Below are 27,237 nucleotides of genomic sequence, written 5' to 3'. Positions count from 1 at the left end.
GTTTTTAAAAAAGTTCCTCCTATACTGCAAAGATCAGGAAATCCATTACCCTGTACCCAATTTCAGGTAGTGATGACTTATCCCAGGTCTGAGGATAGCTTGGTATTGCAAATAGATTTGCAGCTGGAGTGGGAGCTGGAGCGGGAGCGGGAGCTGGAGCGGGAGCGGGAGCTGGAGAGGGAGCTGGAGTCGCTGTGTGGCTGTTTACATTCAAAAGAAAAAAAACATGACAATTGTTAAACTATTCCTGGATGCAGGTGTGGCATTTACCCGGTCACCCCTGCTTGTTTCACAAAACCCAGAGCTCTTTTACCGCAGCAATTAGAGAGTGTGCAATCAGAGGAGGCTGCCTGGTAAGCTAAGGTGCTGTTTTCTGCTTTTTTAAAACTGTTCTGGGTGGGTTTTGTAGCATGGTTTTGGGCTGAGGGGATGTTTCTGTGCTGTGTTGTTTTGTTTTTTGGTGATTTTTTTTTGCAGCCCCAGTGCCTTCAGGGCTTGCTTTGCTGTTTATTTATTTCTGATTTTTGTTTTTTTTTAAGCCCCAGTGACAGAGCTTGCTTTGCTGTTTATTTTTTGTTTTTTTTAAAAAAAGACCCAGCGCCTTCTGACCAGGCTTGCTGTGTGCTTTTTTATTATTATTATTATTATTATTATTATTATTATTATTATTATTATTATTATTATTATTATTATTATTATTATTATTATTATTATTATTATTATTATTATTATTATTATTATTAATAATAATAATAATAATAATAATAATAATAATAATAATAATAATAATAATAATAATAATAATAATAATAATAATAATAATAATAATAATAATAATAATAATAATAATAATAATAATAGCTAGAATGGATTGTGTTCCAATGCATTTCAATGGAAAATGGTGCTTCATGACCATTTCAAGTTACATTCATTTTCTAGAATGGATTATGGTCATAAGTCGAGGCACCACCGTAACTATGATGTTGCGCTTCACTCAGCAGTTCTCCCTTCTGCTCTCCAGCTCACAACCACTATTTAGTTACTCTGTCTCTCTTGTCTGAGCTATTCTTGCTCTCAGTCACCCAAAATAATTTTATTTCCAAGCCTCTGCTTTTATTTTCCTATCACCTCAGATCTGCTCTGACCCTGGCTTCCGCTCTTATCCAACACTGCTCCCTTATTTCTCAGAGCCTTGGATTTCAAGCTAGCCCACAGGGTCTCTTAAATCCTGAGGTAAACAAAAAAGATTATTTTCCTTTAGAGTCAGTTCCCTATCTTTAGTTCCCCCAGATCTGGGTTCAGAAGCCCCGCCACTAAGCTTTTCCACAAAAGCCCGAGCAGGTCACCCACTTCTTTACCACAGACCTCTGACTAAAAAGTACCCGTGACTCCAGAAAATTTACTTTTAAACATTGGTTTTACTGGATTATTTCATAGCCTGCCGTTGGACACCAATTGTGACATTTACCCCATGGCCTCTGCTTGTTTCACAAAACTCAGAGCTCACGAAGGTATCCCAACACGCCATTTAACATGCTGCCACCAGTTGATCTCTTTATCAACCTATATTTCCTATGAAAGACTGAGGTCCATTCAGTACTGAGCTTTTAAACAGAAAAAGGTTTATTGATTACCTGTTGTTTTAGGAATAGTTCTTAAAAGCACCTTCTTGAAGTTACACCAAGCTTCAGTATTTTACTTTAACCTTGTCTATCTTAATTAATACAGGTCACACTCTGACGAATCACTCCTTAAGCACTCTCTCTGCCTCAAACCCCCAAAACTCTTTCTCCCTTCTCTGTCTCTGACTGAACTGACTAGACTCTGACTCACCCCTCCCTTCTAGTTTCTCTGGCTCCGCCTCCCGACAGCTCTCATTGGTACATGCCAATAATCTTCTACCTGAGCCAAAGCAGGATGATCGCCATAGCAAGCATTGGCCAAAGAAACCATGAAGGAACAAAATAGATAACAGTTATGAAACACTTTGCTCACAAATTCTCTCTCTCTCTCTCTGCTCCCCTCCCCTCTTCTGTCCCCGACACATATGTGATTAGTTATGAGTTTGGATAAGTTAAGGGAATTTTCTGCAAGTGGATCTACTTTATACGTAGAGTAGTTTTATAATAATTTTTTTTCAGAATTTTTAGAGCCTTTCTGCATCAGTCACTAAAGGCTCTCAGACTAGCTGAAAAATATTAACAACAGGATAGCCACTATCTTCAGCCTCAAAAGCCATGCCAGAAAAGGAAGTATTGGTAGGAAAGAAGAGAAAAAAGAAAAATGTAGGCATGGTTCCTTAGTTACATTACAAAGGGACACTGTACCCTTTCTTTGTCTTTACATCTTCAGCAGAAACAAATTTGGGGCGCCTCCGGACGTCCCTCTGCGTTTGGTACAACAAATTTCTCTGGATCATATCTTGAAAAAGAAGACAATATTTATTTATTTATTTATTTACTGGATTTCTGTCCCACCCATCTAGATCAAAGGTCCACTCTGGGTGGTTTACAAATTTAAAAACAATAAAACCAAAACCAAAAATATATATTATAGATCCAAGGTGGCGAAAGTATTTATTTATTTGTTTGTTTGTTTGATTGATTGATTGATTTTTACCCCTCCCCTCTAGACTATGTCTACTTGGGTCGGCATACATAGGTTAAAACACATTAAAATAAACATATATAATACAATTATTACAGTTAAGTATAAGAAATTAAGATATGGTAGGAGGGAAAGCCTGCCCAAATAGCCAGGTTTTAAGTTTATTCCTGAAAACACCCAGAGAGGGAGCCGAACAGAGCTCCATTGGCCAGTTGTTCCAAAGGCGAATGGCCACTGCTGAGAAGGCCCTGTTCCTCAACCTTTCCTTCCAGACCTCCCTTGGTGTTAGGCCCTTCAGCCACCTGGTCTGGCTGGAACGAGTGGCTCTGGCAGAACTGGGTGGGAGAGGGTGCTCTGCCAGATATCAAGGTCCTAAACCATTTAGGGCTTTGTATGTAATCGTAAGAACTTTGAAATCAATGTGGAAATGGATGGGCAACCAATGCAAGGCGGCCAGCGTGGAGAAAATATATTGGTACCTTTTCACCTGTTAAGAAGTCTGACCGCCACATTTTGTACCATCTGAAGTTTCCACGTCAGTCTCAAAGGCAGCCCTATGTAGAACGCATTACAGTAGTCTAATCTTGAGACTACAAGCACATGGACCGAGCGCACATCAAGGTAGCGACACAGCTGTGCAATCCAGCGAAGGTGGAAATGTGTGGAACGGACCATTGATGACACCTGGGTCTCCATGGTGAGCACCAGGTCCAGATGTATACCCAAACTGCGAACCTCACTCTTGGTGGTAAGAGTCAACCTCCACAAAGGAAAGGGAGTTCCCTAGACCACTTATATAGCAAGTCAGAGAGGCCTGCACAAGCATAGAGGCCATACTTTGGGCTCATCTTCCAAGCAAACCCACGAGCAGACAAGCTCCCAAGAGTCCTTCTCTGTGTAACTCTGCAGGCCAGAAATGGCATTCATGGGAAATAACATAGACTATGATGGAAAAAAGTTGGTAGATGTATTCTTTTAGCTCGGTGGATAACCGGGGGCTACTTGGGACCTTTGACTATGCCACAACCAGTAAAATGAAACAAGTGCCTTACCATTAAAATTAATCTCATATTGCTGGGGTCCTGCACTAAACTGGATGCTGCCAGCTGGGTCTGCTAGGAATAAATTCTCTAGGTCATCAGAACTTAAACTGGAGCCTTGGCGTGTTCCATCCTGCAGAGAGTGAATGTAAAGGAGTAAGACACAAACATGCACAACTCAGGGTTCTCTCAGTTTTTGAATGAAATGTTTATGATACGTTACTGATTTAGTTACCATTTCAGCGAAAATACGACAGGGTCTTATATTAATTTTTGCTCCAAAAATGCATTAGGGCTTATTTTCAGGGGATTTTTTTTTTTATGTACACCAATCTACATTTATTCAAAAACTGTCATGTCATCTTCTTCTGGTTGCTGCACAATGGTGGAGGGCAGGGTTTCACTTCACTGGGGCTTATTTTTGAGGTAGGGCTTATATTAGGAGCATCCTGACAAATCATCTTTTCAGGTTAGGTCTTACTTTCGGGAAAACGTGGTATGTGGGTCCATACAAACTGACCATTCTCTGACTGTTATGCACTTATGCACTATAATGAATAGTACATAATATTACAAACAAAGCATGAGATGTAAAATGAAAGCATGCTACGATTATTTCAGAAAACCTGTGTGACATTACTGGTATGATATCAAGTTGCACATAAATAACTTATAAAGAAACCCATTAAAGGATGAAGTTTGCTTCTTTCAGCTACCCCATGACAATAACATCTCTGTTGTCACATGTATATTCACTTTTCTTGTAATGCAAACACAGAAATATTTTGCCTTAAAAACAATTACCATATAAGGTGGCTATTCTGAAAGACAGTAGTTTAACAGGCTTTACAATCCATTTTTTAAAAAAATCACAAGGGGAGAATGGGTTTCAAAGGTTGTAATTTTACATTCATTTATTAAGAAGGAGGTTCAAATGAACACAATGGGACCCACTGACTAAGCATGTATAGGATGGTGCTGCAACGCAGCTTGCTAATGTCCTCTGGCATGTCAAAAATGTGGCTCCCCATCCCCACTTGAAAGCACAAGACATCCCTGCCTCTTCCCATGTATGAGGCCAGCAAAGACCAGAGTGATCCTTCATCTGATCAGTGAAGCCTTTGAAAGGTTCAAAGGAACAGCAATAAGAGCCAACCGGCACTTTCAAAGCCCTCCTTACACTGATGGGAAACTCTCCCAAGGTGTATCAGAAACAAGAAAAAAAAAGAGAGAAACATTGCAGCACCTTGAAGACTAACTTGCCTGGGATGGAATGACTGTCTCTTAGAGAGGGGTGCTTAGGGATGTCAAAAGCATACCAAAGCTCTACATTCTTCCACCCGGATGTCCTCCACCTGAGCAGGGATGCTTTCAAACATGTGGATTAGCCAGCATGGGTCAACCCTTCAAAGCACTCTCCTCTGGGGTACAGGTACAGGCTGCCAAGCACTGGATAGCACCAAGTAGCTAGGGAAGTATTTGAACAGCAGAGGAGAAGAACATCCACTGTCCAAAAGAGGTGTCAGAAAGTAGAAGGAGTGAGAAATAAGATGAGTTGGCAAAGGAGGAGAAGGAGCCCTCTAGAGTTGGCTAAAGGAGGCAACTGCTACATGCTGCAGCCTTGGTAAAGCCCTGGGAGTAGGCAGGATCGCAGTGGAGTTTTTATGTGCATCAACAGACCATAGTAGCAAAAAGATTCCCACACTCGTAAAAAAGAGCACTGCAGATCTGTTTACTCTCCAACAGCATGAAATAAGCGTTATGTTGTGCGGGAAGGAAAGATCATCATTTTCCTCCTCCGATGGGCTCGCTTGATGCCACCTTAAGTAGCACAGTTAAAAAGAGGCCTGAACTTCACCCTTTTAAATTAACTGCCCGCGCACATGCAATCATGTTGGTTCTTCAGCATAAGTTTATTTGAGCTTCTACTATGGTCCAAAAACAGAGTTTCTGTTGTAAGATGAGGAAGATGACATTTTAGAACAGAGGCAGTTTGAAGGGTGGGCACATGAGGGCAATTATGACGTAGGGCTGACACTTGGAGACAGCTACATCAACAGCAGCATGACCCCACTGTTGCCAGCTCATTTTTTCCAGAATCCCACAAAGCTAATGGGAAGAAGTCACAATACAAATTCTACTGGTGATGATTGGCAGAGTCTTCTTGTCACAACAGAGCAAGCAAAATGGTTAAAGCCATAGGCAGGAAACTAGTTGTGGCCTAACAACAAACATACATTTTAAAACCATAAATATATCCTTTTTTGTCCAGAAAACCACAATTGGGACATTCTCCTTCCTAAAATTGTTGTACACTTAAAAATTCATCTTAACAGGAATTCTTCATCCTTTTCTAGATTAGATTAGATTAGGCATCCTTCAGTCTCGAGGGACTATGGTAACGTGCTCTGTATGGAGGGCTTGGAACAGCGTGGCTGAACAGGCTCCTCCTATTTAACATCTCTGGTGGCCCCACCTCTCAACCACATCAACATAGAACATGAATAATGCATGCCTTTTTTAACATAATAAGGGTGAACGCCACAGTGTCATACAGGCCTAGACATTTCTGAGGCTCCCATCCCATCCCATGAAAATACACTGCAGTCAAAATGGAAGGTGAGGATGGGGGTAACCATTCAATATGGAAACAACATCTTGTATCCCATCTCAGGAATGTTTATGTACTATATGCATGAAAAAAACCCACTTTTCTTTAAAAGGTAAAGGTTCCCCTTGACAATTTTTGTCCAATAGTGTCCGACTCTAGGGTGCAGTGCTCATCCCCGTTTCCAAGCCGTAGAGCCAGCATTTGTCCGAAGACAATCTTCCATGGTCACGTGGCCAGTGCGACTTAGACATGGAACGCTGTTACCTTCCCACCGAGGTGATCCCTATTTAACTACTTGCATTTGCATGCTTTCGAACCGCTAGGTTGGTGGGAGCTGGGACAAGCAACGGGAGCTCACTCCGTTGTGTGGATTCGATCTTACGACTGCTGGTTTTCTGACCCTGCAGCACAGGCTTCTGCAGTTTAGCCCACAGCGTCATCACGTCCCCCACTTTTCCTTACTTTTTATTTAAAATAATTTTTACTAAATTTGTATATATCAAGGGGTGGCATTAATGGTCAAGCAGAAACAGGAAGAGATGAAAGTTTCTCAAAACTCTCAGGTGCGGCCACGATGACAAAATGTTTGAGAATGTCAGAGACTATTGCACACAGAATTGTCAAGAAAATTTATAGTACGGACTTGGCTGAAGGCTTTCAAGATGTCATCATAGCTCTCTGCCTTTATCTAATGCCTGTAGCAAGCATTCTCTAGGGAATCAGAAGTTAGGAAATTGCAAACTGACCTGTTTCCCATATTCAATCCATTGGCCTACATCGTTCTTCCAATACCAAAGCCACTTTGTGGTCATCACAAACTTTGCAGGTCTGGTGACAGATGATGGAGTAGATAACCGTCGAACTGGACAAGCATCAGACATCATGGTCTTAAAATCAATATCAAGATCCAAAAGACTAGATGAAGAACAGAAAGAAAAATTAGTCATCCTCCAAAATCATACCATTATCTGTTCTCACGCCTTATCATTCCGAAGTTTTCCTCCCCAGTTCAGTTATGTCACAGACAGATGGAAGGAAACCCATGCAAAAATGTCTTGATTAATAAAGGCAAGTAGGCTGATAACTCTTCTTTAAGAAACTTGAAGGAGACGCACTGGTGTGCTTTTCCAAACTCTACTCATAACATGTCTCTGACTGTCTGCCCTTTACGCACCAAAGAGCATGCGATGAGCAACTATACTACCAGACAAGTATTCTGCTGCTGCTTCCAGAATTTCAGGGATGCATAAACAGGTATTTATCGCCATAAAGTTAACCTCTGCATTTCTCCTCTGAGCTAAGAAGCTCAAAAAAATTTGATAAAATTTACCAGAATGGTCGCAACAGCTTAAGAACCACAGATATAGAGCTGAGATATACTACATTTCTCCACACTACACACAAAGCCTGAAAGTACCCCTGCCCATTCTTGATGCTGTCACAATGTCATTCTCTTCTGAGAAAAATTTTAAAGGAGACAATGCCTTAACAACAAATTAATGTAACATAGTCAAACTCTTCTGAGACACTAACAAGGCATTTTACTGAGATGATGAATACTTTGTGAAACTTGCAAAATCCATTATTTGTTTTATATATGGAATAAGATTAGTTGACATCTAGTTTTCCACAAGACACCTAATACACCTTGGCTTTACCCAAGATAGAAATTCCAGACAACTTTTGGCCTTTTTCATCACTAAATTACTCTCTGAATGTCAGGTAAAAATCTGGCCAAAGAATGATTCTATTTGGTTTATAATTGTTGTTGTTTAGTCGTGTCTGACTCTTCGTGACCCCATGGACCAGAGCACGCCAGGCCCTCCTGTCTTCCACTGCCTCCCGAAGTTGGGTCAAATTCATGTTGGTAGCTTCGGTGACACTGTCCAACCATCTCATCCTCGGTCGTCCCCTTCTTCTCTTGCCTTCACACTTTCCCAACATCAGGGTCTTTTCCAGGGAGTCTTCTCTTCAGGATCTGTCCTTCCAGTGAGCACTCAGGGTTGATTTCCTTTAGAATGGATAGGTTTGTTCTCCTTGCAGTCCAGGGGACTCTCAAGAGCCTCCTCCAGCACCACAATTCAAAAGCATCACTTCTTTGGCGGTAAGCTTTCTTTATGGTCCAGCTCTCTCTTCCATACATCACTACTGGAAAAAACATAGCTTTGACTATGCGGACCTTTGTCAGTAAGTTGATGTCTCTGCTTTTTAAGATGCTATCTAGGTTTGTCATCACTTTCCTCCCAAGAAGCAGGTGTCTTTTAATTTTGTGGCTGCTGTCACCCTCTGCAGTGATCATGGAGCCCAAGAAAGTAAAATCTGTCACTGCCTCCGTATCTTCCCCTTGTATTTCCCAGGAGGTGATGGGACCAGTGGCCATGATCTTAGTTTTTTTTTATGTTGAGCTTCAGACCATTTTTTGCACTCTCCTCTTTCACCCTCATTACAAGGTTCTTTAATTCCTCCTCACTTTCTGCCATCAGTGGTATCATCTGCATATCTGAGGTTGTTGATATTTCTTCCGGCAATCTTAATTCCAGTTTAGGATTCCTCCAGTCTGGCCTTTTGCATGCTATGTTCAGCATATAAATTCAGTAAGCCAAGGGATAATATACAGCCTTATCGTACTCCTTTCCCAATTTTGAACCAATCGGTTGTTCCATATCCAGTTCTAACTGTTGCTTCCTGTCCCACATATAGATTTCTCAGGAGGTACATAAGGTGGTCAGGCACTCCCATTTCTTTAAGGACTTGCCATAGTTTGCTGTGGTCCACACAGTCAAAGGCCTTTGCATAGGCAATGATGCAGAACTAGATGTTTTTCTGGAACTCACATTAGCAATTTTGTCTCTATTGGTTTATAATAGATAACATTTAAACAAACAAACAAAAATTGATACTCAGTAGTCTTTTAAATACTGTTTTTGTAAACAGTAAATAAGAAATACAACAAAAGATGAAGTCATTCTCAAGGGGTCCACAAAAAGTTACACGTTGCAAATATAAAAATCATTGTTTTTGAGACACCATAGCTGTTACATCCTCCGGCTCAGAGGTTCAGCAGCACTCTTAAAAAGAGTTCAACGGTGACTGCCCCATTTCATGGAGTATGGTCGGCACCTGCTTATACATCGTTCAGGCTTAAGGACACTGCTACCTCTACTCTGACTGACCAGGATTCTGCCACCCCTTCTTCAGTCCTCTGGATTGCCCACGGAAAAGTGTGAGGCTACAGAGAGAACCCTTTACAGGGGCAGGACTTGATGATCCACAGGATCCCTTCCAGCTCTGAAGTTCTAAGACTATTATTATTAAGACAATTCATAGGCCGCATTGAACACCCAACCAAAGTGGGGTCTTTAAAGGTTCTGGGCCCACCAAGCTTCTAATGGGACTTACAGGTCCACCAGAGTTGCCTGCAGTCCCTTGCTATCCACAACCCTCCATAGGAAGAAAAACTCTATTCAGTATCTTATGCATGATGCTGTCCAAGATCTTGATGGTTCTTCACATTACTGTAACACTGCTCTTCTTGACCCGACTATGCTGAACTGGACATGACTTTTGGTTTTTTAGAACTTCATGCTTCCTTTCCCAAGCACTCAGTTGTGCTTGGAGAAGAACAGCAACATATTCGAGGCTGAGGAAATAACCCATCACATGAGACTGCCTCCTCCTTTACCAGTAGAATGTGATACGCAAAAAAAAAAGTGACAGCTTGGCTTTTATCAGACAAATGCATTCTCTCCATCACACCTTTTCACAACGAGGGCAGGATTAGCTTTATATGTAGTAATGCTTGGGTCACTGTAGGCTTTCTCTATTTCCTCTCGTTTAGCCAAATCATTCCAGCCATCTCCTGTCTGTACTTGCCACCGATATGGCAAATCGTAATGGATCATGTTGCAGTTACCTACAAAGAGAACAGAAAAAAGGAAAGGGATCAGTGGCTCTTTCAGTTGCTAACCTAAGACAAACACAAATCCTGCAATATCTCTTTATTCGTTTGCAAGGGTGTGTGTGAGGGTCGCCCCCTGTCACTCTTGACATTCATAGTAATGAGCTAATTTGCATGAGCCTATGAGAGAACTGGAGAGGCGGAGTCAGCAGCTATATGAGGCTTAGCAGGAGAAGGAGTAGTCAGATAAGAAATGGAGATAGAGATGAGATCATGATAGAAATAAGGGCTGGTTAGTCAGAGAGAGAGGGAATAGATACAGAGTGATAAGACTGGTTAAGAAAATAGGTAGAAAAGGTGGCAATGATATTGCAAGAGAAAAGTATGTACTGAGAGAATTGTTAATGATTTGCTTGTGTACAATGTTTACCTGAAGAACTTATGTTACTATTAAATCTGATTCACTTCAATAAATAAGTTGTTTGTATTCACAAGACAAGTGTTCTGACAAACGTCATTTATATTGTGGATTGCGGTAATTCACTGGTGGCAGCGAGAGGAAAACGCGACGTGAGCCTTTGTGAGAGCAAAACACACAGGTGCCACAAGGGTGAACGCCACAGTGTGTTGTCCTGCCTTTTTATTGTAAGAGAAATACTGTACTGAAGACAGTTCTTATCAAAATTTTGTTTTAAAACAATGTTTTAAAAGATACCAGATGCTCAAACATACTGATACAAGGACAGCGGCAGCAAATACCATTTTTCAGAAAAAGTAACAAGTAATTATCAGTCTTGTCAGTTCAAAGCTTGAAAAAACAAAAAAGCCCCTAAAAGCCTATGGAATTGTTCCACTGAGGTAGCCAAGGAAACCACTGCGAGTTCCATAACTAAGGATGACCTTTTCTACAACTCCAACCACCACTCCATAACAAAAGGGCCTAAGTGCTCTCACTGCAGATCATTTGGGGGCAGGCAAACGGTTCTTAAAGTGTCCTGCTCCTATGCCATTTAGGGCTCTAATTGTCATCAACTGGCCTGCCAACCTAACAGTTCAAAAGCATGTTAAAATGTGAGTAGATAAATAGGTACCACCACCAAATAGGGAAGGTCATGGCGTTCCGGGTCAAGTCACGCTGGCCACATGACCACAGAAACGGTCTACGGACAAACGCTGGCTCTACAGCTTGGAGACTGGGATGAGCACCGCACCCTAGAGTCGGACACGACTGGACTAAATGTCAAGGGGAAATGAACCAGTGACCAATGAAGTTGGCTAACCACCATCTATCTGGCTGTCAAACTGGCCCCAAGACAACCGAGTTATTAAAAGAATCTTAACAAGTGGATATTTTTACAAGACAATGCATGAAATCAAATAGCAGAACTTACACTGTGTAAGGCTGATGACACCAGCCACAGGAGTTTGTTTTAAATAAGAAATGTATTATCTCCCCCTCCCTAAAGCTTTCAAGTCTACCTTGGGATCCCTTTCCTCAAAAGGAAATGGTTGGGGGATATGGGATGGGGGAAGTCTTTTATTTCCAAAAATCATCACCACTGGTATTAATTTACTAGCAGGAGCAATTTTTGGAAACTGAAGACTCCTCCAATTCTCATGTCCCCCAAAGGCTTTCCTACAATAAAACGGATCCCAAGGGAACCTCAGGACCTGGTGGGGCTGGGAGATTGGAAATTCTTAATGAACAAAATCTGATCTGCCATCAGCCTTACAGTAAGTTCTACTACCTGTTTCAGCCTGAGTTTTGGTAGGTGTTAACAGAAACAAAAAACTGCATTTTCTGTGGAAACCAGTGGCTTTATTCCACTCTGTTGAGAAAAGCAGAATATTTATTTGTTTATCTGTCTTATTTCTATGCTGCCTTTCTCCCAATTAAGGGACTCCCAATTAAGTGTCTCATTGCAGTCAGTTAGCAAAACACACTATCAATGACCAAAGCTGAACGTAACCCAGGGAGCTAATTTGGGAAGCTCACTGAAGCAGGGAAGTATTTATACACAAGGTTTTTTTTTATTAAAAAATGTTGGGGTCATAAGCAATAAGACACCTCACACACTCTCATGCCCCTCCCTCCCAAGCTCTGACATATAATGAAAACTAACATGTTGGTGTTATTTTATTTTAGAAAAGCTTCACTTGTGATTACTCATTAGAAATGTTTAAAACTGCAGCTTAAAAAAAATTAATTAGAAAATACAGAAATTTGAAAAAGATAATAAATAACATTCCAAATGTTTTGAATTAAGGCACACAGACAGCTCAACAATGTTTGCGGTCCCTACATTATTTTTCAGAGAAATATCATCTACTACTCATTATCTCAGTAAGTAGCATATTACATATAATGTCACTTCCAAGCACTGATCTCAGCAGTTTTGTGCAGTTCCTTTTAAAGAGGGGAAGGAGCCCTGCAATGCTCTGAAAGTTAACACCTACCGGCAGCTATCCTGTTTGTAATGGTGGACCATAATGCCTCTATGGCATAGAATTTGGCGAGATCTCCAGCCTGCTGTTACAGAAGCGAGAACCCACCTTGTTGTAGCTAATGAGCTTATTTATGTGCAAATTAGCACTGGAAACCTGAAAGCCTGTTCTATGGATAGTCTGCAAGGAGGATTCTGGCTCAAGAGTTGAACCCACTGTTGCCCTCAGGTACAAACTAAGCAGCTATGAGCAGATCTACAGCACCTACAATGTTATAACCGATCTACTAGCTAGTTTACAAACTAGTATGTAAAGTACACTTTTACCAAATAGAAGGCACATAGTTATTGTATCTGATGGCTCACGGAACAGAATTCCAACCTTTCTCCTCATTTTAGTATCTCAGTTGCTTTGACCACCGTATTTCCACCTCTCTGACAAAGGTTGGATGGGAAGTGGCAGTAAAAACAACCTCAACACCACTGGAAGAATATGTTAAGAAGTGTACTATTTTTCAAGAAAGTCACCATGAAAACACAGTCTTGCTGTTCTACTCTGTGCCTTACTTTTATTTTTGCAGAAGTGCCAGAGGTAGTGCAAACATATTTCATCAATTTTGTCTTTCTCACGACTTTTCTCTTTGTCTGCATTCTGTGGAAGTTTAGTATTATAAGCTGTTCCCATATCTGTAACAGAAAAGGGGTTGGGGGAGATAAAGCAACACAATGTTTCTCTTACACACTCAAGAAAAATCATATATTGGCATGCTTTCCACCAAGACTGCATTTAAGCACACCCTTGTTCTTGGTAGCAAATGCAAATTAGGGCCACAGAGGATCAACCTTTATTATCTCACAATGCAAAAGAAAATTATGCAGCGTGAATTTAATTTAAATCAAGCTCAATTAAATCACAATTCAAATCACTACTCAGAAAGATTCAATTTAATCATGTGATCCCCTCCAAGTTCATTCCTGCTTACTATAGCATTATTACACATTTTTCAAAATCACCTTGTCCAGATTTACTCAACCTCCAAGAATCATCCATTCACTGACATTTTTACTGACTCAAATCATGTACTTTCAGAGCAAGTCAGGGATTTGATTCTGTCTGCACAATGTTGCAGAGGGACAACAGCTAGAGTTCCTATGTTAAAGGAATCGGTATCACTAAAGCAAACTATATGATCTCACTGATCTTAATAGGGCTTCCAAGAATTTTCAACCTCATATGATCTGCAGAGGGAAGAAAGCTCTATGAATAACTTTGGTAAGAGTGTATAAATACAGCTGAACAACTGTTATGTCTCAGCTCCATACCTGTTGTTACTATATGTATCTCTGGAGACACAAACCTAATTTGAGAGCTAAAGATTTTTTTTTGTATCTATCAGACTAAGTGTTAGGTAGATAGAAAGACTGACCTATATAATCTATATGCACACCCTTGGAAAATCATAAAACTGAGGCCCCAGTTCAAGAACTCTTGGACCCCATTTACAAAGTATCTTAAATAATTATATGAATACACTGACCAAAATCCCCTTGCATAGTTACACAAAAGGCAAGAAATCTTTGTAGACATTATTTGTTGGAGAATATATAATTCCTATCCCTTCATTATATATGGATTCTTCAGCTATAACATGTTTTAAATTAAAGGCATCTTCATAAAGAGTTTTTGTTAAGCAGAAAGTATTTTAACAAAAGATTAAAAATCCAATTTAAAGAAAAAAAAATACAGAATTTTGTTTTCATTTTTTTAACCATTCATTTTTGTCTACGCTGAAATTATAGCACAAATCAAATAATTCATCTGGAGGTACCAACATGTATGTTTGAATGTCAAGGTCTTTAACATTTGACATAATGGTTGAATATACACACAGAAATAGGCCAATATAATTTATTAACACACTTTTAAAAATAGGCCCCAAACTGTAGGTTAGGATTAGATGTCTTTTCTGAGTCAAGGCTGAAACCCTTGTCATAGGAATGAAGATGTTTTGACCTAAATCTCCTTAACCCACTTGGGTTCCACAATGAAAAGCGCTGGCTTACTTTGGTCAAGGCTTGGCTTCAAGAAAGTATGCACAGAGGAATCTCGCTCCCGTTTGGGCTCTCCATGATTCCCACCCGTTGGTTTTGCTCGACCTCTTGCTGGCTTGAAATCTGAAGAAAAGCCAAAAAGTAATAGAGAAAAGCCTCAAAGAGTGGAAAGGGGGAGGGGCTTCTACACAGCGAAGTAATGTGAAGAAGAAGAACACGAGTGGTTTGTTCTTCTGAGATCTGCACACACACACACACACCCCTAGAAGCACTCACATGCACCTAAGTCCTGTATCACTGCAGCAGCTTTGTAATCGCAGATTGTCTGGATATTCCAGGCCATCTTATCATCCATGCCCTCTGCAAGTAGCAGAGCCAGGATTTTTGTTTCCAGAAGGTTATGAGACTTCTTGCAGTGGGAAAACCTGCACTCTCCTTTGAGAAAGTGCCGGCAAATGTGAAGCTTGGGACAATCATCCTGCTGGTGGCAGTTCTTGTCACCTCTGTTGTAGGCATTGCATACCTGGAAACAGGAAGAGGAGGAAAAAGCCATCTTCAATCACTGCATTGCTCTGAGATACTGTACACGGAAAGTAAACAATTACAACCCCTTGCGAAATAGTATTCTTTGGACCTATTTCACATATAGGAAGGAGGACACTGCCGGACTGCCCCCTCCAGCGATCATTTCCTTGCAATCAGGCGGCGGCAGTCAATGGGCAGCAGCAAGAGGCAGCCGAGCCAAGCTGTTTCTTTGCCTCAGTCTCCTCCTCCTCCTGCTGCTGCTGTCTCCGCTGCTGGAGCCCTTTGACCGCCGCTTTTCCGTGCCTTTTACAAAGCTCCATGGCTTAGCAAAAGGAAGGGAAAAGCAGGGATCAAATTTTCTAATCTGGAGTTAGAAAAGGGGGGGGTCATCTTATACATTGTGTCATCTTACAAACAGAAAAATACAGTAACTTCCTGAGTGGCAGAACGGAAAGAACGGCGTCCACTGCAGATCTCAAAGCCTGGGCATCCTTGTACTAATTACTCCTTTCGCTTTTTTATATTTGAATGACCCTAAAATTTATTTGCATATCTCTTTTATTAATACAACTTGCACCACCTATGCATTCCCCCCCCCCCCGGCTATGAAATCAGATTACTCTGGTTCTCTCACATGCTAAGGTGGAGATGCAGTAAAGCCAGAGGGGTCAATCCCACTCACATCTGGTGCATTTTGTAATGAGGGCTTCTAGAGCAAAAGGAAGGCCAACATCTAGGAAGACAGGCATGGATGCTTCAAGTCACAGAATTTTATTCTCACTGACTTTCTCTAAACTGTGCTTTAGGAACTGATCCTTCATTTTGTTTACCACAGCATTTATAGATATCATCTTTTGAGGATACATGAAAGTTATTTAAAATAAAAATAGCTGATGGTCTAGTTCAGTGGTCCCCAAACTTTTCCCAACCGTGGACTGGTTAGGTGTGGTCTGGCACGCTTGCGTGGGTGTGGTGCACCTGCAAAGAGGTGGAGCACACTCACACGTGTGTGCATGGTGGCCTTTACATGCATGTGCACAGCACTCTTGCAGGGGGCAGTGTGCTTGCATGCATGCATGCAGGGGGCGGAGTGCGCTCATGCGCAGCGGCACTCACGGGGGGCGGGAAATCTGTGTCCACAGCCCGCTCCTGCCTAGGCCACGGACCGCTGCTGGTTCGCAGACCAGGGGTTTGGGACTCCTGGTCTAGTTTATATACTACAGATTAGAAAAGCTACAAGTTAACCCAAGGACGTGACCAAGAAGCGGAGGAAAGGATGCTATAGAAGAACTTATTCCTTCGAAGTTGCAAAATGAGATAAGGGGAATGGGGGGTAATGCTTAGTTTCCAGTTATCAGAACGGTTATCTAAAGTTCTAAATTAATGCACTCTGTTGATTGTGTATATACCTTAGACAGTTTAAAAAGCAACCTCTTGCAGCAGTAATTAACTTAGTCCCATTTTATAGGGTATGCTATGTCTATATTTAAGATGCACTAAAACATCCATCCATCCATCCATCCATCCATCCATCCCTCCCTCCCTCCCTCCCTCCCTTCTCTGGAAGGCTAACAGCAACTGAAAAAAATAATAACCCCCACGCCAAACACAGATACCCAATAAAAACAACCCCCTCAAATACTTTTACAACTTACATCAGGTAAGAGAAAGGGGTCATTTTGAAAAAGCAAAACACGCAACTCATTCTCGTTCAGGCCAGAAAGTTCATGATTCTTCAGGACTTTTTGATTATCTTCTGATAAAATGTTGTGAGAGTACTTACAAGACCTAGGGTAAAGGGAAAGGGTGAAAAATCATAATCAAAATAGATTCCTTTATAAAATGGCATGTATGCAAACACATACGTGCATGCAATCAAGGCCTATACATTCCAAGGACTCTTGTCTGAAGAACACCCGTCCAAATTCGGTCCAAACATAAGAGATTTTCCAGGAAGAGGCTAAAATCTTTTATTTTCTCTAACAACAGAAGAGTAAAATGGGTTCATGGTTATTTTTCCTTGTAAACCTGGCAGGACAAAGTTATAAATAGAGTAGTCCTAGATCGAGTTGCAATGTTAGAATGTATACATTACTGAAACAGTGACGTCTACATTGGCTTGGGCATGTTGTGAGAATGGCTGACGGTTGGATTCCAAAAGATCTCATGTATGGATAATTACTTCAGGGAAATCGCCCCAGAGGGAGACCACAGCTGCGATACAAGGACATCTGCAAGTGGGATCTGAAGGCCTTAGGAATGGACCTCAGTAGATGGGAAATCTTGACATCTAAGTGTTCAGCCTGGAGGCAGGTGGTACATCAAGGCCTCTCCCAATTCAGCAGGCCGAGGCAAAGAGGCAGTTACGAAAACAGCAAAATCAGGGAGCTGGGCAGGGGACAGATTGTATTTCTCTTCAGTGTGGAATGGATTGTCACTCTCGAATTGGCCTTCTCAGCCACACTAGACACTGTTCCAAGTCCTCCATACAGAGCACGTTACCACAGTCTCTCGAGACTGAAAGATGCCTAATTTAAAAACAATGTACGTTACGTTAGCTATACATTTAGTTGACAACTCCATTACTACCAGTAACTTTCTCCAGTTATACTGCTTGCAGGTCAAAAATGTTATGCTGCTAATTTAGCTCTATTGAACTTTTACTCACTAACACTTGTTTAGCGCATACATACAGTATGAAGGTCAAATCCCAGGTATATTTTAATTCACAAACTAAGTTCACTTTCATATTATAACAAATCAGCAATATCAATTCCTGGACAAGTCTGACTTGTGAGCTCCTCATTCTTGTATATGAGCCAAATCACAGGCACGGGGAAGTGAGAAGCTACTAAAACCTCTCTGGCTCCTCATATTAGAAAAAGGAGGCTTAAAAATCCTTGTCCTCTAGCCTGGGACAGTCAACATAACCAGCCTCAAACCACTGAATTTAAAACTCAAAGTCTGTTTAATCAGTTCCCAAGAGCAGCTGCAAAAGATTTTTCAAATCATTTCTGTTCTTTCTTGTTTTCTCTTGGGTGTCTGACTCTGCTCTGTAAACATTTTGCTCTGTAACCATTAACAGCTATTATCTCCCCTTTCCCCAGCAGTCATCACATGACAAGGTAAGATCTAACCTGCAAAACGTATGATCCACTCAGTTGAGGAAGATCGCACATCGAAGAGGGAAGTGAGATTTCAAAATCCTCTCCTGCCAACCAACACACACTAGCCACTGCACCCAACCACATTTTCAGACTCCATCAGAAGAAACTCTCTGCCTGTTCCCACCCTAAAGATCCTCGACATAAAGGAAGGATCCTGACCCACTCAGCCCCACTTTGCATGGTACACATAAACGGATGGGTGCACAGAACAGGTGTTTGCACACATTGAACATACAGCGCATAAAGTGGACACCAGGTTTGGCAGTAGCCCTACAATCCCTCCCTCGTACATTTCTGGAACAAGGAGGGAGGTTTGCTTGAACCTCTTTTAATTAGCTTTCACAGAGTTGCAGGACCTGACATGTAATGTGACTCCAGTGCTATCAGTCTGCCATACTAATTAGTTTATAGCAACAAATGGGTATTAGTAGCAACAATTTGTTGTTGTAGCAATGAATTAACACAACTGCCCTATTACTCACTGTCTAAATGATAATTCAATTATCTGAGGTTTCAAATTCGCTATCTAGCAGATATTTGGAGTATTGAAGACTCAAAAGGCTCTGATGAAGTGGACATGTCCACAAAAGCTTACACTAAAATATAAGGTTAGTCTTTAAGGTGCCACATGTTTTGTCTTTTTTTTTTTGTATTGTTTTGTTTTATTTTGTTTCTGGGGGTTCAAATATATTTCCTCAAAAAAACCCGTATTTCTATTTTATTTTGTGGGTATTGTATGACAACAATATTCTTCAAGTTTACTGTGAAACAATTTACTATCTTCCCTGTAAATGAGATATTTTCCTCCTTCTGAACAAAACAAAATTATTCACTTTCAGAATAAGAAAGGACAAACTGAAAACCCTCCTCCCAAACTCTTTTGTGCCTTCTTTTGCTGCTACCAGATTACCATGTGACAGCCCCATGGGCCAGCCCTGCACCCCACTTCTTCTTCTCTCAAATACCCACTTTTTTTGCCACCACAGTTGCCTCAAATCCATTTACACTCACCATCTGCCCCTAGGGGGCCTGAAGCATCTACCCTTGATGTAGTTCTTGCAGATATGGAGGTGCTCGCATCCCCCACACTCATTCCTCAAACACAGCCGCACTGGGGACACAGCCAGAACCAGACAGGATGGGCCTTGTGAAGCAACTAGGAATCTTTTGTTCCCTGCATCCTGCAGAATCTCTTTCAACTGGTGATCTGCCAATCCCAAAAGAGGGGAGATCTCCTTATAAGCTAAGGAGCCTGCATTAGAGCAAAGGACCTTTGTAATGAAACTACACACAGCAGGATCAGACATGGCTATTCTCTTGATTTCTCTCTCTGTTAAAGGGTTGTTTGGTTTCAAACCAGATAACAGACTCCGCCTCTTTTTCCTCCGGCTTACAGCAGAATCGAAACTGAAGGCAACTACAGGCAACTCCCTAGCAACTTTGCACAGCCACATAAAGGATACAATAGAAATATAACCAAGGTTATTAATACAGCCAAATAATACAGAGCTGGTATTCTATCTGATTGCCTTCAAGTTAGCTGTCTGAACAATTTTAAACTGACATTTACATTGCTGCCCGACAGGTATGCACTAGGTGACAGATTCAATTTGTTTTTAATTACTCATGTTTCAATTTGTTCTCGGTTTGTATTTTAAGTTGGAATTTTAGAGCCTCATTCATGTTATGTAACAGTACCTGTTCAACATGTACATGGAGAATTCTGAAGAAAATATCAGAAACACTTCCAAAATGGGATCTTTCTCTTCAGCTGATTTCAGGCTTACTTCTAGATCTTTGACTTTTCTTCTTCTTTTTTGGTCAGGTTTAGTTCAGTTTCTATAAACATAATCTTGCATTGAATGGCTACTTTTTTAAGTCTGGATTTTTTAGGAACTGGAATTTACTTTTAATTTACTTTATTACTTCATAGCCAGTCGGACTGCACACATAAACAGAAATAAAATCACTCTTAAAAGGTAATACTGTAGTTGACATCTAACATAATTTCGTATAAATAATCAGAAAGGCATAAAATAATAAAATAAGCATTCTCAAGGAAGTATCACATTTATAAATAAATCCCACTTCTCTTCTTGAAAAGGACCCAAGGTGGTTTATATCCAAAGTCCTTTTGCAGATGACCTGTGAATAGTAGTTAAAAATCCTAAGGAATCAATAGAAGCTTTAATGTTGGAATTAAAAGAATTTGGTGAAATGATAGGGTTAAAAATAAACCACAAAAAACAAAAGTTATGACTAAAAACATTCAAAAACAGTTTGTTGAATTACTACAAATTACAAATTTTCAGGAAGGAAGGAAAGTAAAATATTTGGGCATATTCTTCACAAAGAAAACAAGCACTCTTTTGAAAGATAATTACTGGCTAAAATAAGCACTCAATTTTCAAATGTATGTGGAAAATGTAAACAGAAAGAAGGGACATTTTACCACATGTGGTGGATATGTAAATAAGCCCAAAAATACTGGACCAAAGTCAACCAGATACTGCAAGAGATATTAGAAACTTCAATATCGATGATACCAGAATTTTTTCTACTAAATATTTTGCCTAATACATTAGATTCTGAAAAAGCATTCTTAGCCATCCATATGATAACAGTGGCAAGAATAGTATTCGCGTAACACTGGAAGGAGTCTGGAATACCACAAATAAACAGACTGATAGGGAAAGTAATGGAAACCGCAGAAATGGATATGCTAACAGAATGGTTGAATCCAGAAAAGAAAAGGGATCATCGGGAAACTTTGCTGTCACTATATACATGGTTGCAAAAAAGACCAGCTACATAATTAATAATGGGAATTACAAAATACCTGTCTGAATTTAGATTTTTCTATATAATGTATATATTTTTGTATGATAATTAGAATTACTCTTAGAAGGGACTATTTAGAATTATTATGGGGGGAAAATACTGATTTCTAATGGGACCGTTCAAATCCACCTCCTCTAAATGTACCCTTATCCCAGTCATCCCTTACCCCACCCTACCTCTATAAAGAGAAAAATAAATAAATAATAATAATTTAAAAAAACAAAACAAAGAAGGCCCTCTCCTGCGTCCCCACCAAATAAGCCTGTGACTGAGAGAAAGGCCTCCCTTGATGCTCTTAACAGCAAAGCAGGCTCATAAAAGCAGACTCGAGCTGTTTAGGGCTTTATAGGTTAGAACCAGCTCTCTGAATTGTGCCCAGAAACTGACCAGGAGCCAGTGGAACTGCTGCAATGGGAGGGGCAGTGTTATGTGATCTCTGAGACCAGTCACAGTTAGCAATCTGGCAGCTGCATTTTGGATGTGCTAAGCTTTCCAGACACTTTCCAGAGGCAGCCCCATGTAGAGTGTGTTACAGTAATCCAGCTGGGACATAACTAAGGCATATGTCAGTATGGCCAGATCAGATCTCTCCAGGAACAGGTGTGGCTGGCACACTAGTTTTAACCGTGCAAAGGCACTGCTGGCCACCACCAAAACCTGGGCATCAAGGCTCAGAGATTAATCCAGGAGCACGCTCAGGCTGCATACCTGGACAATCTCCGGCCAGGATGTCAAACAGAATCCCCCAGCACTATGAATTATATGCATTCCAGAATGTGGAGAATTTTTTCTGAAGAGAGAACAAAAGCATACATTACAGATTAGGTGGGGCTAATGTTTTGAAAAACAATTTCTATAATGCTGCAGGATAATTTGCTAATAATAAAGATAAATTGTTATTTGCCATCAAGTAGCAACTGCCTTAGAGAGACCCTAATAGAGCTTTCACGGTAAGTGACTTTTCCATTTCCACGCACACATTCATAAGTGTCCATGGTTGACTGGGGATTTAAACCAGGGCCTCTTGTGTCCTAGTGTGTTACTCTGTCCACTACACTACATTGGATATTCCAAAAACATACTGGGATAGTATCAAGGCTTTCTCTTTAAAAGACTAAACCATGGTCAGTGCTTAAAAGAGATAGGGATAGGTCAGTGATGGCTAACCTTTTTGAGCCAGAGTGCCCAAACTGGAAAACAAACAAACCAGCAGGTAGCAGCAAGTGGTGGCAGAAGGGGGAATCCCGGGTACGGAGGTGCCTCCAGACCCCACTCTGGATCCGCCTCCAATTGTGCCCAACCCCTGCAAGCACCAGCTTCTCCACATCCTGGCCCTGCTGCCTTTCGGGGCACTAGCACTGTGGCTGCAGCCTCCTCCCCAGCAATCCGGAGACTTATGGCTTGCATGCCTGCTGAGAGGGTTCTGCGTGCCAGCTGTGGTACACATGCCATAGATTCACCATCACTGGTATAAAGCTGTTTTCAAACAATAGATCACCGATGATAGAATTTGCATGTATCATTTCTCACCAGGTTTCCATTCACAGACAAAGGCAACCGTTTTCATAAATGCCGTGATTTACATTAAACATGTAGCACAGGATCATGATACAATAAAGACTATTTCTGGATGTTAATTAAAGACTTGAAGTTTGAGTGGAGAACATGGCCGGCCATAATGCTACTGTATTTGAAAACAAAATGCCACTTATAATAAATTCTTAATAAAATTGTTCTGCACCATCAGCATTGGTCTTCAGAACTAAGTGAAACAGCCCACCATTCAAAGCCAGGAAGAGTTACTTCCTTAATCGGACAATGACTTCAAGAATCCTGTACCTAGCATGACCAGCAGCCATACCAGATGATGGGTTCTAAGATACATTCTACCTTCATGCAAGCAAGAGTTCTGAGAAGCTCCTTTTTTGTAAAAAACCCAGATATGTTACAAAGAAAAATAGAACATTTTGCCCAAGAAGTTTTGAAACAATTTCTAATACATAGTTGTGAACTGTGTTTCAGGAATGGACACCAAGAGTATTTTGCATCCATTTTAATTTTGTACAAGAAATACATTTCCTGGTGCCGTAAATTGAATACTCTCAAATCCTCTGGATTTCAATAGCATCTAAAACCACTAAACCTTTGTCTGGATTGTGCCAGTAACAGTGTTACTCCAAGTCCTTTTGATTTATTGAAAGTTGTTTAACGTTTTAAATAAATAAATAAATAAATATAAACAGTTAGAACTGGAAATACTAATGCAAGCAAGGTCTTATCAGACCTCAGTTCCTGATTGTTAACTATGTTTTAAGCCACATCTCATTTCAGCAGGAAGACTAAAGTATACACGTTTCTCTCTCCCCCTCTGCAATGGGATCATTAGAAGCATACTGACAAGGGCATAAATCCCACTAGATCCAATGGGACATACTGTGAAGCACTTAACTTCTGTCTGGGCTGGATCCAAAATGAGTTACTGGCAACCATTTACCATAACTCAGTGAGTAAGATATCTGGCTATGGAGCCTAAGGTTCAATTTTCCACTATGGCTCCTGAGAGTAAAACCAGCCTGTGTAGCCTTGGGTAAACTGCACAATCCCAAAGCTGGCCCCAGAAGGAGGGACTGATAAACCACTTTAGGGTATTCTCTACCTCAAAACCCTGGAAAGGGTCTCCATGTCAGAATTTACTCAATGGCAAACAGTTATTATTGTAAAAAGCATTTTCAAAGAATATGCAGTAACGTAACTAATGTTACATACACACTGTCTGTACAATATACAGTACTAGATAAGTTGCTTTTTTTGACCACAACTCTCATAATCCATCTGGCTGTGGAATTCTGGGAGTTGTAGTTCAAAAAAAAAGGATCAAGAATTTTGTGGCACCTAGACTTAAGAATTTTTTTTTATTAGCCATAGGTTATTTGAGGAGTACAGCCCATTTTATGTCACATACTTGTTAGCAGTTAAAAGGCTGCAACACTCTTGCTTATTTCTGCTGCCAGTCTATGGATGAGGGCCAAAAAACACCCCATCCCTGTTTTTGTTTTGTTTTTTTGGAGCTTTTCCAACTTTGATCCACTAAAACTGTGTCAAAATACAATTGTTGGTCTTTCAGTCGTTTAGCATTTGACTGCAGAGACAAAGACTGAGAGTTCAGTTCCCCACTGTGCCTCCTTGACAGGGGCTGGACTCAAGGATCCATAGGGTCCCTTCCAGCTCTGCGGTTCTAAGATGATGATCGTTAAAGTGCCAAGATATTTTGTCATTGATTCCTCCCACCTCCTCCGCTTTTGCCAACATTTTCTGAAGTAAAAATATGTACACAAAGCCATAAAAATGAATGGATTACTGTATTCCATGCAGGTTGAAGACCAAAGTTTCTTGCCCTGGGCCAGTGGGTCCCAACCTTAGCTGACCCAGGTGTTCTTGGACTGCAATTCCCAGAAGCCTTCCCCATCAGCTGTGCTGCCCCGGGGTTTCTGGGAGTGACAGTCCAAGATCACCTGGGTTACCATGGTTGGGAATCACTAAGTTAGGCAAACTACCTATGGAGCTTCTAACCAGGACAGCATCCTTACAGTTCCCGCCGCTGAGGATAACTCTTCCCCGCCCCCGCCACAACTCCCGGAATAGTCCGTATCCACGACGAGAAGGCGTATGAATCCCATGAAGTAACTTTCTCCAAACTCTGCGTCTGAGTGGGCAACTGAAGGGGGTACAAGGGCTTAGTCGCGCTGGAAGAGCACACGCCCCGCGAGACCCCGCCAACCATCCCCACGACCTCTTTGTCTCCTCACCTGGCCCTGCACTTCCACTTGAGGTTGAGCTTGCAGAGATGGAGTCTGTCACAGCCCTCGCACTCCTTGCGGACGCAGGTCCTCACGGCGGAGACGGCCAAGACCCAGGTGGAGGTCCCGTCGGGTCGCACCAGGAATCTCTCCTGCCCGGGCTCCTCCAGGATCTGCCGCAGCTGTGGGTCAGGGAGTTGCACTTCGCTCGCCAGCCTGCTGTACTCCACGCGGCCCCCTTTGGAGCAGATCACCTTGGTGATAAAGCTGCACACCACCGGGTCCGACATGCTCGCTCCCTCGCTCGCGCTCTCCACCCTGTGAGGGAAGGAAGCGCTCGAGACGCTGCTTTTCTTCTCCTCCCGCCGCGCGCCCGAGAGAATCGAAACTGAAGGGACTCCCCGGGGAAGTGGGCGTGGCTCGGGCGACCATTTAGCGGAGCCCGTCCATTTGGCTGAGCGCCCGCCGGAGAGTCCTGGGAAGCCGCCCGGGCCGCCCCAGGAAAAAGGACGGCTGAAGTTCGTTTGTAGTTCGGGTCCTTTTTTTTCTTGTATCTTTTTGGCACACATTTTTTTATTATTATTCAGAAGAGACACCTGAATAAGGAACGGAAGTATATATACTGGAAAATCGGGGTATAAATGTGATAAATATAGCCGCCCAGAGACCTTTGGGTAGTGTGGGCGGCATATGAAATAAATAAATAAATAAATAAATAAAATATGTATCTACGTATTTATTTATTTTAATTTATATGCCGCCCACACTACCCAAAGGTCTCTGGGCGGCTATATTTATCACATTTATACCCCGATTTTCCAGTACAAACATGAGCGTTCAAAACTGCTTACAGACTTCTCTAAAGAATGTGGGGTGGGGTGGGGTGGGGTGGGGTGGGGGGAGAAAGGAACCGAATTTAGCTAGAAAATCCTAACACCAAGCAAACCATCCTGACTAAAAAATCATGAACAAGCAACTACGTTAAATCAATGTAAAAACAAAGGGATCAGTAAAAGAGAGAGACTTAGCACCTCACAATGGAGTTTTCTCAAGTCAAAGGTTTCCATGAATGTATTACATGGAGCTCTGTCTCTGGTAGCGAGTGTTCTTGTGGAAAGTGCTTCACAGGTCAACCTCCCCGCACCCAAGGCCACACGTCTTATGAATAAGATCAGGTAGTATGCATGGCCCCTCCAGACCACGCTGCCCGATATCAACCTTTTTCAATGTGCAAATGAATAAGGAAATGTGATGTGCATTCCAAAGGTGAACTTTGGTGCATCCCTTCTCACCATCCTCCTGGAAAGCCACTGGAAGATGGATACATCATCCTGGCTCTTTCTGAATGTGGATGTGGCTGCTCAGTAAAGTATTCATCCAAACCAGTTTCCATGGCTTTTCTAATACTGTTCTCCTTCCCTTGTTTATTTTATCTTCAATAATTAGCTGTAACAACTTGTATTTTTAGTTTATCCTTACCTGACCAAAGTATTCAAACTTTCTGCATTTATTTTAATTTTGGAGCTTCTGGGGCTTCTTGGTCTTTTTTTTTTTTTTTTTTTTTGGTCTTAATATTTCCTCAGTGGTCACACTCTCAGTCCAAGAGGTTCTTAGCATCCTATGATAAATCCCCATTACAATTCTTCTCAAATAGCTATCTGTATTAAAGTCCACAATTCCAAGTCATACAGCAGAACCAAGAATATTCCCTATATTCTCAAAACTAATGTTAAGCTTTCTCACAGTTTTCAAAGAAATATCCATGTTAGTTTGTGTTAGCACATTGGCAAAAGAATGGAGAGGGGAGGAAGCAAAATAAATAAATCAGTCTTTAAAGTGCTAAAAACTTTGCTTTTCCCCCCTCTTTCCCCCCTTTACTTTTGCAAATATCCTAAGTTTTGTTGCATATTGTATTCTTCATCTTAAAGAAGCTACTCCAAGCTGTCTCTGGCTCACCTTTACTGCAGAGCTGTGACCTCAGTGTTATTTTAACCAATTTCCAACTTACTTATATTTGCCAGCAAATTCCAAAATTTCATTTTGAATCTTCACCTGCATTTCTTGAGTTGCTTGGGTTTTTACTGATTGAAAATTAGGTCCTTCATTTTTCCCAGTGGGCAAAAGGTGTAACCAGAGATGATCTGAGACTATCCACAGGTGCAATTAATTTGAAGATTCATGTGAATCACAGCAGATAAACAGGAAATAAGGTCCATGAAATGAAGACACAATACAAAAGAAATAAAAGGAAAATC

At 41.2% G+C, this 27,237-nt stretch overlaps 1 protein-coding gene across 7 annotated transcripts in view; it reads right to left on the bottom strand.

The window, feature by feature from the left end:
- The window catches only part of LOC110074963 (protein mono-ADP-ribosyltransferase PARP12), a 33,607-nt gene extending 8,197 nt beyond the window's left edge, over nt 1–25,410 (bottom strand). Inside the window, exons 1-10 of one of the 7 annotated variants that reach the window (XR_012087530.2) lie at nt 24,992–25,398; nt 16,833–16,965; nt 14,929–15,175; nt 14,665–14,775; nt 13,168–13,287; nt 10,015–10,171; nt 7,005–7,173; nt 3,660–3,780; nt 2,328–2,421; nt 57–200 (exon numbers count right to left, since the gene is read on the bottom strand). Coding sequence is in view for 5 of the 7 variants with exons in the window: in XM_073000899.2 (XP_072857000.2) it covers nt 50–200; nt 2,328–2,421; nt 3,660–3,780; nt 7,005–7,173; nt 10,015–10,171; nt 13,168–13,287; nt 14,665–14,775; nt 14,929–15,175; nt 16,833–16,965; nt 19,356–19,798 (1,746 nt within the window). In the remaining 2 variants the exon portion in view is untranslated. Of the gene's footprint in view, nt 1–49; nt 201–2,327; nt 2,422–3,659; nt 3,781–7,004; nt 7,174–10,014; nt 10,172–13,167; nt 13,288–14,664; nt 14,776–14,928; nt 15,176–16,832; nt 16,966–19,355; nt 22,453–24,991 lie in introns of those variants that run through there. The other 6 variants (XM_073000900.2, XM_073000897.2, XM_073000896.2 and 3 more) reach the window with 6 other exon arrangements.
- Nucleotides 25,411–27,237: the final 1,827 nt, after the last annotated feature.

This window comes from Pogona vitticeps, chromosome 5 (genome assembly GCF_051106095.1).
Source record: "Pogona vitticeps strain Pit_001003342236 chromosome 5, PviZW2.1, whole genome shotgun sequence".
NCBI classification, from domain to species: Eukaryota; Metazoa; Chordata; class Lepidosauria; order Squamata; family Agamidae; genus Pogona; species Pogona vitticeps.
This window is presented reverse-complemented; position numbering and strand designations above follow the sequence as displayed.